The 14,701-nt window shown below is 51.5% G+C and overlaps 1 protein-coding gene across 1 annotated transcript; it reads right to left on the minus strand.

Moving 5' to 3' along the window:
• Nucleotides 1-8,688: 8,688 nt before the first annotated feature.
• On the minus strand, nt 8,689-10,557 carry Gpr20 (G protein-coupled receptor 20). Its single transcript, XM_051159717.1, has one exon. It carries the CDS (start codon nt 9,879-9,881, stop codon nt 8,733-8,735), a length of 1,149 nt encoding a protein of 382 aa, XP_051015674.1. The 5' UTR covers nt 9,882-10,557; the 3' UTR covers nt 8,689-8,732.
• Between the last annotated feature and the right edge of the window lie 4,144 nt (nt 10,558-14,701).

Consider the following 14,701-nt stretch of genomic DNA (forward strand, 5'->3'; position numbering starts at 1 on the left):
TTGTGCTTGTAGCTCGAGACATCTTTATTAATTTCTCCCATAGAAAAACTCTTACACACTGGGCCATGGTGGTGCATGCCTTTAATCCCAGCACTTGGGAGACAGAGGCAGGCAGAGCTCTGAGTTCAAGGCCAGCTCTGGTTTACAGAGCAAGTTCCAGGACAGCCGGGGATACACAGGAAAACTCTGTCTCAAACAAAACAAAGCAAGAAAAGAAAATCTCCTATGCATCCTTCAAAGCCCAACAAAACCAGGTATAGTGGTTTATACTTGAAATCTCAGCACTTGGGAGGCTGAGGCAGGAGGACTGCCAAGAGTGAATTTGAGTGAGTGTAGTCTACAACATGTGACCCTGACCCTGTCTCAAGAAAATGAAAAGAAAGGAAGAAGGAAGGAAGGAAGGAAGGAAGGAAAGAGAGAGAGAGAGAAAAAAAGCAAAGTCTACTTAAATGCCACATCTCTGCAGTCTTCCTCAACTCTCTGGCTGGCAGGTAGCTGGGGTTCACACTGAATAGGGGCTGGGGGTTCCTTGAGGATATGGAGTGTGCCTCACTCATTGCTGTGTGCCCCAACTCCTACCCTGTGTCATGCCAAAGCTCCCTTGCATAGTGACCTGAGGAATGAGGGTCATCGTGACCATCATAGAAATTAGAAAACAGCAGATCAGAGAGGAAAAAAAAATCACTTGACAAAAGGTAACATCAGGCAAGAGTTGGGGGTGTCACTTCCATCCCAGTCCTCCAGCCACATGGATTTCTTGGGGGACCCCCACCTTGAAGCCAGACCTGAGCTTAGGTGACACCTGGTGCCTCATTTTTTTTCTTTTCCTGCCTGCCACAGCTTTCATTGCAATGTTCTTATACCCCAGGCCCCCTCTACAGGACTGGGCTGCTCTCACAGGACCCTATAAGAACTTGGTGAGAGTCACAGGCTACCGGGGGTGAGGACCTGAGTCCATCTCAGCAGGATCCTATCCTCGGCTAACGCCAGACCCAACCAACCAGCAGGACTGTCTAGCTTGGGAATGACCTGTGACCCACATTCCTTCTTATCCGCAGGCCATTCCCACTTCTCATGCCCCCATAAGGGTCCAGGGGCATGCCCAAAAGCCACAGTCGTGGGTAGGAGGTTTGAGGAAGTCTTTGGAGCAGGAAGAAAAGATTTCTGATTCATTTGTGAAGAGCCCAAGCTTTGAGCCACCCCCAACCCGCCCCCACTCCCACCTTCACCTTCATTGCTACCTTTGATCCAACAAAGAGCCCCTGGTAGTGAGGCAGGCGATGGGCATGTTCTGTGAATGGTGACAGGCTGTGGGCAGCAGAAGGAAGGGTGGGGAATTACAATCTGATAAGAGAGGTGGTAGACACCTTGCCTGTCACAAGCTCTTGCTGTGGCTGAACTCCAGATGGTCCTAGACTCCAGAAGCCCTGTGGCAGGCCAGAAACCCTGATGGAGGCAGCCGATTGTCTTATAATGGCCTGTCGTTGCATGCTACCCTCCGCAGCCAGGTTATGACAGTGTCACAGCTATGGCTGTTGGGACAAGGCCTACCGGTCCCTAAGGCCCATTGCCTCTCTGTTTGATGTCAAAGGCCTGGGGCTGCCATTTTCTCCCTGTCATCTTTCCAACAGTCTGCCTGCTGCTTCTTTACTGCCTAGCTTAGGGCAGTTGCCAGCACTCGGGAAGTTGGATGGATATGTGAAATGCTATTTGTTGGTCCACCCTTATCCTCAGACCTGTTTCTCCTGCCCACACAGTGGGCTCGGTTGCAAGCCAGACCCCATGACTCAGGGGAGGTACCTTTCTGGGCTCTCAAATAGTATATAGAGGGAATTATGTTTGTTTGTTTGCTCTCCATGTTTGTTTATAGTCTTTCTATGTAGCCCAGGATCGCCTGGAACTTTTGATTTTCCTGTCTCAGCCTCCAGCCTGCTAGGAATATGGGCATGCCGTCACCATGTGTGGATTGTGAATAGAATTATTTTTCCCCTGAGGTTTATTTATTTTGACTTTCTATGTATAAGTGTTCACATGCATGTACGCATGTGCATCACTCATGTGCCTGGTGACCGTGGAGGTCAGAAGAGGGTGATGGACCCCTAGGAACTGGAGTTACAAATAGTTATGAGATGCCATGTGAATGCCGGGTACTAAATCCGAGTCTCTTGCAAAAGTAGCCAGTGCTCTTAACCACCGAGCCATCTCTTCAGCTCTGAATAGAATACTTAAAACAAGGGACCACGGGTGACCTTGGGGTGCTTTCTGATCCCACAAATCACTTGCAATGGCAGTTTGGCATCTGGAAGGAGGGTGGTGTGACTCTGGCCACCGAGCCCACCAGCTATAGAAGCAGGAGGCCTGAGGGCCTGGAGGCATGGCCCAAGGGAGGGAAGGGAGTTGCTTCCTGTCCAACCCCACCACTGCTCCTGGAGTGACTCCAGGCCAGTTACTTGCTGTCCCTTCATCTTTATCTCCTTATTGTCATATAGGGAAGACAATATTTGCTTGGCTGGCTGGGCAGGAGAGTGGCTCTGCAGTGTGCTAGCTTTATGCTGGGAGTAGGGCACAGCGTGCACACCGTGGGGTTGGGCTGTCAGGCTCTGAGGCCAGGGTCAGCTGATCTCTTTGGTTCCTGGCTGGCGCCAGGGTTTAAGTGCTTACAGGCAACTGGTTTCTTGGCTGACGCTGTACACAGTTTACAGGCAGGGATGCCTCTGAGCATGCAGCACAGTTTACTCATGTACGGCATCAGGAGAAGCTAAGGTCAAGGTTGCAGGCCTGCCCTGCCACAGGGCCTGGCCAATGATGGCATCCCTGACTGTACGGCAGGTCTGCTCTCTCCTCTCTCAGGCACTGCATATTTACATGCCAGACAACAGGCTGGCAAGAGCATCAGGATGACGACAACTCGGGCCAGGGTCAGAGGTCAGGCTCTGAGAGCCTGTACCCTGCTCAATCCTCACTTTATTCCCCAGTGTAGCCCCCAGCCCTTCATCAAAAGCCAAACCGTCCCCTCTGCCTCTGTCTCTATGCATCTGCTTGCTGTGCTGGTCCCCTTGCTCTTCAAGTGGTGATCTTTGGATGCTCCTCCGATAGAGTCTTATGATAGAAGCCTTCTTGGAGGCACACTTGGAGCAGCCTTCTACCCATGCTGAGCTCAGCCTTGGCATCCTTCCCCAGGGAAGGGCACATTCAGAGAGGAATGCCCATCTGCTCCCCATGGTGAAGGGTCTGCCCTTTGCCTGCACTTGTCCCCTACAGGGGAACTCTTGCCCTGTAGTTGGCTGAATGCAAGGACCTCTGTCTTCTTGACTTGGTGTTCCTGGTCACTCAGGTGGGAAGCCACAGCTTCTCCAAATGGCTGTCAGGACTTCTGACACCTGATCCCGGCCAGCAAGCGCCACCTGGTGGTCTCAGGTCTCAGATACCCTGGTGCAAATGACATCACCAACGCTACAAGCTAGCTGACCTCATTCAAGATCCATTTCACATCACGATGAAAACTCAGCAATCTTGCACCTAGCCTGGGACCCAGGAAGTGCTCTTTTATTTCTGATCATGTCTGAAGTGCAGGAGGAATGTCAGCTGAGGACTGTATCACTGTGACTACTCTGTGTGTGTGTGTGTTGCTGGGAGAGAGAGCTCATGTTATATGAGGCATAGGGAAGGGATAAGGGCTGAATGAAGGAGTGAATGTGCTGGGCTTTCCGGGAGATAGCCCTGTCTTCTTTGGTAGCTCAGATGAATCACTAATTATTATTAAGTTCTGAATAGCAAGGAGTGACACACGGACTCACATGTATGTGCACATGTATACACATACTCCCTCGTATATGCTGACACATACATGCATACATATTCAGACTCATACGTATGCACACATGCATATATATATATATAAACTGCTTCATATATGCTGACACACATGCATATATATTCACAGACTTGTACATATACACGTATCACACACAGGATGCATTTACACACAGGCAGTGTGACAACAGACACAATGTGACTAGCCACCTCATGATCCTGCCACCATGCCTCCCCTCTGTGATGGACAGGACCCTTCTTCAACTAAAGCCTTAAACAAGCCCTTTAGTTTCTTCTTTTAAAATATTTTTTACTTATCATTGTTTATTGTGTATGTGACAGTGCGGGTGTGAGCATGGCACAGCATGCATGCGGAGGTCAGAGGATAACTCACGGGATTCAGTTCTCTCCTGTTACCTTGTGGGATGCGGGGCTGGACCTCAGGTCCATCACGCTGGCTTGCACCTGCTGAGCCACCTTATCAGGCCCCTTAAGTTGTTTCTTGTCAGGTATCAAGTCATGGCAACAAAGAAAGTATCTAACAGAAAATTGCTGCCAAAAGTGGGGGCTGGCCCTCAAGAGACCCTTCCTGTCAATCCAACGAGAGTGTAGGGAAGTTTTTTTTTTTCTAATGGTGCAACTTTAAACCCACTCAGAAAGACGCGAAGGTGAACATCTCTGCCTTTTCCTCAGGCCTCTTTATACCTGGCCTACCTGTATAGCTGTAGGAAGGTGGCACCCGCTCGGAGGGTGGACCTCCCTCCTCAATGAAACCTCTTTGAAAACGGAACCCAGGTGGATCCATATCTTTTCAGGTCACCATCACATGCATACACATGCACACAGACACATATGCAAAAACTTACACCCATGCACACACCAAATTACACATATGCATACATACCCATCGATACACACATATATAGACTTACACCTGTGTTTATGCAGACTCACATGTGCATACATACATATATATATATATATGCACATACAGACACATATGCAGATTAACATCCATGTATATACAGACTTACATGTCATACAGACAGACATATATACACATGCACACACAGACACACATACAAACTTAAAACTATGCACACACAGATTCACACATGCTATTCATATGTACATTTACGTACATGCATATTGGGGCTAGGGGGAGCCTTTCCTCCTTTTTTGCCCTGGTCCCATCCCTTGCTCTGAGGTCAAGTGACCCGTGCTGGCACTCAGGGGGCTATCTTTTCGCTTCTTGGCCAGGTCCACATTTTCTTTTCTTTTCTGTTTTGTGGGGGGGGGGGGAGGTTTGAGACAGAGTTTCTCTGTGTAGCCTTGGCTGTCCTGAACTCACTTTGTAGACCAGGCTGGCCTCAAACTCACAGTAATCCACCTGCCTCTGCCTCCTGCTCCCGAGTGCTGGGATTAAAGGCACGCACCACCATGCCTAGCTCAGGTCTACATTTTCTTTCTTTCTTTCTTTCTTTTTTTTTCGAGACAGGGTTTCTCTGTGTAGCCTTGGCCATCCTGGACTCATTTTGTAGACCAGGCCGGCCTCGAACTCACAGCGATCCGCCTGCCTCTGCCTCCCGAGTGCTGGGATTAAAGGCGTGCACCACCACGCCCAGCTTCTTTTTTTTTTTTTTTTTAATAATTTATTTAATTTTACTTTAGAGTGAGGGTATCAGAGCCATTGGAACCAGAATTACAGACAGTTGTGAGCTGCCATGTGGTGGCTGGGGATTGAACTCGGGTCCTTTGAAAGAGCAGACAGTGCTCTTAACCACTGAGCCATCTCTCCAGCCCCTCAGGCCCACATTTTCAATGGCTCCTCTGTATGTGGGTCCAGGCTGGGACATGGTCTGTTCGGGGAGTTCAAGTCCTGTCTTTGGGTGACATTGCTTTGTCTCCTTGTTTTTCCAGCCTCATTTTTCTCCTCTGAGAACTGGGAGCCAAGCTCCAGAGGGTATGTGGCGGAGGTAGCTACAATCATTCAGTCTGTGTCTCCTTCCTTTGTGTTTGCACCCCTGCTTCTGGGATCCTCCAAGGAGATGAGAGTGAGGTTCAGGGGGCTGTGGCAGGCATGGGAGCTCAAGGCATGGGAGCATGGGTGTGGAGGGCGTGAGGCTGGAACTCATTCTCCAGCAAACCTCTGCTGGCCATCAGCTTGAGCCGGACTAGCTGCGCCTCAGGACTACAGGAAGCCAGGACAGACACCCGAGGTGACATTTCCTGCTATTAATGGAGGTTAATCTAAACAGTTCCTAATATTTACCTCTAGACGCCTCCGGCTGCTCCAGGGTGCCAGACAGGAAGAATGATGAGCAGTGTACAGCCAAAGTCCCTCCCTGCACCCCTGTCTCCTTTGAGCCTCCCTGGGCCAAGGCCAGACAGGCTGCTTTGAGAGACTAAAGCTGGGTACCAGAGGACCAAGCAGAACCTTCCCAGGCTGACTCTCAGACACAGTGTCCCCATTAATGGAGTGAGGAGGGTACCCTCACCTTTCAGTGCAGAGAGAATGGCTTCTGGGCACTTAATAGGCCCACAGATGGGCCAATGCTCGCCCTGCAGATAGGTCACACCTTGAGCATCTGCTGAGACTCTATGGCCATCTAGCTGCTCATTTAATCTCTGTAGTCCCTCCTTGGGTGTCCCATTGGACCATGAGAGGAGAGGGAGGGGCATACAGGTCCCTTTAGGCTGGGTGCCCCTACCAGCCCCGACCTGCCATCTGGGAGCCGAGCTGAGCACAGAGAAAATAAACAGTGTTAATTTGGGGCGAGGACTTCCAGCGAAGAATGGTGTTTACATCGGATATAAATACACATTTCACGTCACTTGGTGTTTTGAAAACCCGGGAGGGAAGACAGATTGGTCACGGAGACCTCGTAGCCTGGGCACCCAGGGGGCCTGAGCAGAGCCTTCCTGGAGAAAACCACTCCTAGCGGCAATCTCTCTGTAGTGGGGTGATATACTTGACCTCCCCAGACCAGGGAATCCTGCCAGGATGCCTTGTCCTGAAAATCTGCTCTCCATCTTCAAGGAGAGGCAAAAGGAGCAGGGTGTGAGAAAGCTGAAGCCCCACAGCTCTGCAAGAGAGGTCCTCCGAGTTCTCAGAGGTGGGAGGATGGGTCCCAAGCCCTGGCACTTGACCCCCTGAGATAGCAGCCAGTCCTCTTGGCTTGAATGGTGGCAAGCTCCTGCCTAGACTCTCACAATCCTTCAGTAAAAGCTCTTAGGTTCTGAGAAGCTGCCAAGGCCCCGAGGAACTCAGGGTGGATGGTGTTGTTTTAGACCTGGGGCTTGGATGGGAATCTACTCATCCTCTTTAGAGGTCCCTTTCTTCTAGAAAGGACAGGCCCGGAATAAATAACTGCAACCTCGTTACCACCAAGCCTACTTAGTCACTCTTTAGTGTGAATTGCAGCAACAACAACAGGGAACCAGGATGAGGAAGCTCTGGCAAGGATGAAAAAGGACAAAGGGAACAGATTGGTTGATATGGCATGGATCACAAGGACTGGGGCAGGAAGCTGGGGCATGAGCAAGAGAGGAAGGCTAAAGTGATGTTTTTATGGTGCTAAGGGGGTTGGTCTAGTGCCCCGTCTATCTCTGGCTCCCAGAAGGGCAGGCTTGGACGTAATTTCTAAGAAGGCCGGCGTCCTGCCTTGGTCTCCTTTCCACTGCCTGCAGTCTCCCACCTCTGTGGATCTCATAGCACAAAAAGGAATCATGGTGAGAAGGGGGAGCCTCATGCCTCAGGTTATAGGGGCACAGGCTTGGGGGCACTGGGGGAGTAAGGCTGTAAGTAGCCTATAGGAATGTGAGAGAGCTTTAGGATGAAGTCTGGTGGATCTCTGACCCCGTATGACCTAGTGTTTGGAGAGGGACCCCAGTATGAGGTACAACAGAAGCCTCTACTGAGGACCGTGACCCAGCGCCTGCTCCTCCCCTGCAGACCGTTCCCCTAAACACCAGGGACCTAGAACTAGACAGGGGCAAGCAGGAGTCGTCCTGGGGTCCAATTTAATCAAAGGACCACCCCCATGAGAGATTTGACCCCCAGAGGGTAAAGCCTAGGAGACACAGAGGCCTTGGGTTGGTGGTCCTCAGTTTGAGTGGTTTTGTATCTTTATTTCTACTGTCTTCAACCACTGGGTGGGGCTGCAGCCTCACAGAGTCTGGGGCAGGAACCAGTGGGTTCAGGACCATTCCTGGGCAGGGTCTTTGGAGTCTGGGAGGTAGCCATGGAGGCAGGATCTGGGATGCTGGAGGCTGTGAGATTGAGTCTTGGCTTTGAGCCCACCCTTGTCCAATGGTGGTATCTGTGTCACTTCCCTTTCTTTCTCTGTGTGTGTGTGCGCGCGCATGCACAGAGGAACACACACACAGAGGATAAAACAAAAACAAAGCTCTTTCTTTGGGTGTTGTGGTGGTTCAAGTGTCAATCAGATACCCAAGTCCTGGCACAGAGAGCCATCTTGTATTGCTATGCTGGCCTGTGGTATAGTTCACATTGACCTAGGGTGTCTACTCCCTGCAGAAAACACTCTTCTTCCAGAAGGTTTACCTTCTACTCTTGTTTCTCCATCTGCCTGTGGTGGAGACTCTTCTGGTTGTGTTTAACCCTCCCGTGAGTCCTCAGAACATTAATCTTTGTGCTTTCCCTGGAGGAGCTTCTTCAGGGAACAAACTAACAGAGGCTAGAAGCAGCTCCTGGCCAGGCTACCTCGCTGAGTGTTCACTGAACACTACCCAACCATAGGAAAGGCAGGCAAGCATCCAGCATTCACACCATTATACCCTATCTGGAGCCCTTGGCAGACATTGCTAATCAATCACCGCACAGTGGGCTCAGTTTGTCAACACAACACACACTGGGTAGCCCTGGCCAATGGATCACTAGGAAATCAACTCGCTGGTCAGGCCCAAGAGGTGTCTGGCTGGTAACCTCCCAGAGCCGTGACCTTTGGTTCTTGGCAGAGCACTGCTGCCTGTGGCTCAGAGCCATTGGTCAGAGCCCGGGTGAGGGTGTGAGAGCCAGCGCTGAGGATGTGATGGGGGCCTGAGCCCTTGGTGCTCTTATGCATGCTGACCACGTCCATACTGCAGGGCTTGAATTCTTCTCCATGCTGGTGGAAGAGGCCTCGGACAGTGGCCTGGAAGCCACTGGTGATGAAACAGTAGACAATGGGGTCCATGCAGCTGTTGAGGCTGCTGAGGGTGACCGCCACATGGTAAGCCACGAGACTTGTGTGGTGAGGCACATTGGGCCACAGGGCCACAGCCACCTGGCGAGCATGGAAGGGTGTGAAGCAGACCAGGAAGATGACTAGCACAGTGAGCAGCAGCTGCATGGCCCTCACACGGCGCTGACGGCCCTGGCGCAGCAGGCCTGGCCGAGACAGCGCACACATTATGCGGCCAGTGAATACACTGATGACCAGCAGCGGCAGCAGGAACTCCAGAACAGTCAGCGCAAAGATACGGCAGCAGGATCGCCCACCAGACTTGACACCCAGTACCGACAGGGTCACGACTCCCGCTGCCAGCCACACGAAGATGCACACACCCTTGGCGCAGGCCGGTTGTCGCCAGCGGCGGGAACCCTCGGGTTGCACGATGGCCAGGTAGCGGTCCACACAGATGCAGGTGAGGAAGAGGATGGAACAATGCATGTTGAGGAAGTAGCCCAGGACATGAGGGAAGGCACAGCGCAGGCAGCCGCGGGCACCATAGAAGACAGCAAAGCGTGTGGGCAGAGACAGGCCCACTAGCAGGTCAGTCACCACCAGGTTGATGGTATAGGTGACCGAGGGTGTCTTGGCCCGCGTGCGGCAGCAGAAGACATACAGCGCCAGTCCATTGAGCACCAGCCCGGCGAGGAAGATGGTGCCATGCACGACCATTAGTGCCAGCCACAGGCTGGGGAAGGCTGTGTGCAGCTCCTCATCCAGCCGGGCAAATAGGTGGAACAGGGGCGTCTCTGGCATACTTCCATTGGTCCATGCTGCTGCAGTGGCATTGGGGAGCACAGCATCCCAGGGCCTCATGGAGAATGCAGAGGGCATGGCAGTGGTCAGTGCACCCCCAGCCTAGAAGCAAGCAGATGAGTCATCCCAGGTATTCGGCATTCCCCAAACCGTACTTTTGTTTGGGCCAGCTCTCTCCCGTTCCACCCAGACACTGTACTGAGATGTTAAAGTTACTGAGACCAACCTTGCCAGACAGACAAAACTGCCTGGAGGACCGTCCTCAGATTCCAGAGAAAAGACAACACACAGGGCTGCGATGTGAGTTTAGGGCTAGCGCTCACCTGCTAGCTGCATCTCCTCAGGCAGGTCCTTTAACTACTGTGCCGTCTTTTCTACTCTATGCCACTGGAATCCCATTGCCTCTGGGAGCATTGCAGACATAGCTGGTGGATGATGAACCAGTTCTGCTGGGACAAAGTCTAGCTAGCCCACGTGGGGACTAGAAGCTGCTGGCCACGCCCTTGCCCCACACCCATTGTCAAGGCCCCAGCCTCTGCGCCCTGGTCTGTTCTTACCTCCTCTCAGGTCAGCTCGAGATCCCCACTCTAGACCTTTCCTGAAGTGTGGGTGCTCAACGGGCTATATGGCTGCCTAAAGAGCTGGAGCCAGAAGGCAGGTCACAGCAGAAGCTGCCTAGCTGCCTGGTCTCTGGTGTGAGTCAAATAAACACTGGACTCCGTGTAGGGTGCTGTGGGGCAGTCAGGGGGCTGGGCTGGAGCCACCCGCTGTTTATGTGCCTGTCATAGTGTTTAACTCTGATCTGATTTATCCCTTTATTTAAAGAGGAAGGGTTAACAGGACCCCACCCCCTACTCCAGCTGGCTGACCCTCCAAATATGGACATTTTTCTGGAGTTTTTCAGGAGAAAGGAGTTTCTGGGAAGCAGCAGGGAGGAGATCAGGACATGACACATTTCTGGTGCCCACTGTACCCCGCTGCCCCTTGCAGGATACAACAAGACCCTCTCCACCCATAGGCTGCCTCCCTGAGTTCCTTTTGTTGGCTGGCTGCTGTAAAGAGCCCAAGAATCGTCCACCTTCAGGGCCTGGCCTTATGGCCTTCAGGCAACAGGTTCCTCCTGGTTGCAAGCCACCAAGTCTTGCCTCCCAGGAGATGGAAGATGAGAGTCCAATGTTTATCCTAGAAGATAGATTCAACCTTGACTTTGAAAGGTGGAGTCTGGCAGGGCTGCTGGCTACCCTTGTCTCTAGTCTCAGAGAGGTCAGTGCCTGCTTAGGCTATTCAGAATGTCTTTTGTCCCAGACACCTGTACCCTGGTCATCTACCACCCTGAGGCTTCTAGGAGAAACTCTGTGCTGCCCAGGACACAGGGTCCTTACTCTAGGCACAAGTGTTTGGTAAGTAAGCTGTATGGCCTTTCTGTGACCCTATGGTTCCAAGGTACCAGGCAGGGAACAGGAAAGGTATTCTATGGCTGAGAGGGAACGTGGGGGTAGGGCCAGCATCTCAGGGCTATGGGCTATACCTTAGGATCAAAGACACAGAAGGTTCCAGGAAGGAGAAGGGTGTTGCTTGATGGATTCCTGTTTTGTACCTAAGAATGTGCCGGAAGAAAAGACCTTGAGGATAGCAAGGACAGACTATCCTCTATGGATTCTCCCCCATGCCCTGTCTGCTCTGGATTTGGGTGGGTGTCACAATCAGAGACTTGCAATAAACATTACAGCATTTTCTCTGGGAATGAGTCTCAGGGTCTTGCCTCCCCAGAAACACCCCAGGGCCATCTGTGATCACCAGAAATGCTATTGAGATACTGGGGACACAACAGCACTGTGGTGGGGCTCTGGGGGGTATCCTGAGCTGTGAGAGAGCCAGGAGCCATGGTCAGAATTTCCCAGAGTCCAGTTGGATGCTGAAAGAGGGAGGCACACATATTGATGCTCTGCTCCAAGAATCTAAGCCCTCCTCGCTTTGAATAAAGCTGTACCCTGGTCTGAGTACCACAGCCAATTCTAAAACTTGTTCACCAAGCCATGGTGTCGGAAAAATCAATGAGCCTTGGTTTCTGTCACACTCTGAGACTGGAGCCTACTAGTGCACTGAGCCCTGATCCTTGTCAGACACTGAGCCCTGATCTCAGTAACACAAAAAAAGTTCCATTCATGTTACATTGTAGGTCCGGCCTTAGTCAAACATTGAGCTCTACTGGGTGTGGTGGTGCACACCTTTATTCTGGCACTCAGGAGGTAAAGGCGGGCATATCTCTGTGAGATGGAGGCCAGCCGGGTCTACACAGTGAGTTCCAGGCCAGCCCAGAGATACATAATGAGACCCTGACTTTTGTTTCTTTGTTTTGTTGTTGTGTTGTAAGGGCTCTGAGCCTTCTCTGAGCCTGGATCCTGATTACATACTGAAACTTGATCCCAGAGAGAGAATGAGCCCCGATCCTAATTATGTACTGTGTAAACTGAGGGTTTCCTCAGCACCAGATGTATACACCGAGAGCATGACTGTCCCAAGGTATGATTGAGGATAAGTTTTTTTGTTTGTTTGTTTGTTTGATTGTTTTGTTTTTTTGTTTGTTTGTTTTAATTGTAGCTATGAAGGAAAGTACAGCCAGGGGCATCTGGAAGAGTCTGAAGCAGAGAGAAAAAGTAGTACACTAAAAACGGTCAGCAGAATGGACCACACCATGAAAGGAGACAAGGGAGAGAATGTTGGGTAAAGATAAAGAGAGTATGGACAAAGGAGAGCAAGAGAGAGGGGCCCAAGAGAGGAAGACAAAAGAGAGAGGGTATCGTCAAAATGGTAGGGCTATGCATGAACGAGAAGCTGGGGGAAGAAAGACCACGAGCTGGAGACACGTAGGGGGAAGGGAGTAAGAAGAATCAGGGTGCTAGCATGGATTCTGTCACAGGTACTTGTGATTCTAAGAGAGCCCGGAGGCCAGCATGTACTTTGGTATGTCAATAGGCACCACAGATAGCCATTTGTCCCGAATCTCTTTTGGACCTGATGTACACAGATCCCCAAGCCCATAACCACAATAAGGCCTGTCACAATCCCCGTCACACCTTGACCTAGTTACATCCTGAACCCTGATCCTGCATGTTATGGTCCCTTCATTTTAGCGATACACCTCCGTTGTACTTGGATACAAAGACAGAACCCTGATCACTTGGATCCTGGTCCAGGGCAGAGTTGCATACTGGTCCCTGATCCCTGATTCCGCTTACATAGTGATCCTGTGCCCCCTCTAAGATCTAGAGCTCTGGTTTGTTCACAGCCAGGGCCTCACACTGGACGTGTGGCCTCTGCCTCCTTTCTCCCTCTGCTGAATCAGGTTCCTCTGTACCCATTATGATTTCCACTCCTGATACTCCCTAAAGTACTCCCCTAGTCCCAACTTCCCCTCACAGTGCAGTCCTCACAGCATCATTAAGTGACCACATGCAGACTCCCCTATGCCGGTGGAGAGCGTGTGTATCCCAGGGGACACCTGGAAGGAGAGGCACCAACCTGGCCATTGAGGAAGAGGGAAGCTGTTTGAGTCTCACAGCCACACTTTCCCCCAGGAAGGAGGAGGCTTCTATTGGGTTCCTCCCTCCCAGAATGCACTACTTTAGGGGCCAGAAAAGTCTGCTGTGGGCCTCTGCAAAGAGTGAGCATATGTGGTGGAGGCTGCTCGGGCCTCTGCCAACTTCTCTTCTTCCTTCAGGTTGTCAAAGCTCACATGTTATAGGCCAGTTGAGGCTTTTCCGGGGACAGGCTATCATGGGCCAGGTCCCCCAGATTACACGCAAACAGCCTTCAGAGGGGGCTGTGCAGCCCCTTTCCCCCAGGGTACCGAGGCTGGGTTTTGAACAGGGTTGGGGCGTTCCTCTGCTACCAGAGTTCTTGCCTGCCAGAGAGACAACCTCCCTCTCGCAGGCATGATCTCTGCCCAGACTCTGGGTGTCCCCTCAGCTTGGTCTTCTGCTCCTTACTCAATGGCTTAGCTATTCCTATAATGTTGTATGCTCTACCCGCCCTCCTCCCCAACCAGTCTGAGCATCTTAGGGGCTGTGGGCTGTCAGAACCCAGAACAGAATAGCTTTCCTGCCAAGGCTTGCAGGGTAAGGCTGGCTTCTTGCTCTAACATTCATTGCCTGACTCACTGCTCACTTTCCCAGACCCCTCAGTGTTCCACTAAGGGTGGAGCTGGGGGCCTGTTAATGTTTTTTTTTTTTTTTTTTTTTTGCCGCCAGCTGTACCCTCTCTGTCCACTAGGTGAGCAGAGCAAGGCTGACAACTCTGGCAAGAAGCCCTTCACAGTCACCCACATTGCTGGATTTGTCCCCACCCCACCACATCACCACACACCACAGAATTGTCTGCTTTAAATTTTCTCTGCTTCCACCTAAACCCTTACAAGTCACTCCATCTTGTAGAGTCAAGGCTCTGGGGACCTATATAAACGAAGGGAATCCTGCAGAAAGGCCTGGAGGTGTTCTGTGGCTTGGTAGGAAATGCCCACAATACCTACACGAGAGCTGTATCACTACAGTGAGCATGCTAAAGGATCCTGAGTGGCCATGTCAGCCAGCCCTGGATTTCCCAGAGATCTCAGGAAGCTCCCAGAGACAGAAGGAACCTCTTCTCAAGTCACCCACCTCCGTTCCCTCCTTTTAGACCATGTTGATATACCATGCCCAGAACACTAATGGGAGTGGTTGCTTCTGTCTCCTCACAGCTCTGAGTTCACGACCATGGAGTGTAGAATTGAGCACCAGGGGCCATGGCTACTTCACTCCTCAACCTGTGAAGTGGGGAGTGGCTTTTCTTGCTTTTTCCTTAGGCTCTGCCCAAACTGACCCTGATGTTTGCATATGGCCTCTTGGCTGCCTAGTGGCCCC

Source organism: Acomys russatus, chromosome 17 (genome assembly GCF_903995435.1).
Source record: "Acomys russatus chromosome 17, mAcoRus1.1, whole genome shotgun sequence".
NCBI classification, from domain to species: domain Eukaryota; kingdom Metazoa; phylum Chordata; class Mammalia; order Rodentia; family Muridae; genus Acomys; species Acomys russatus.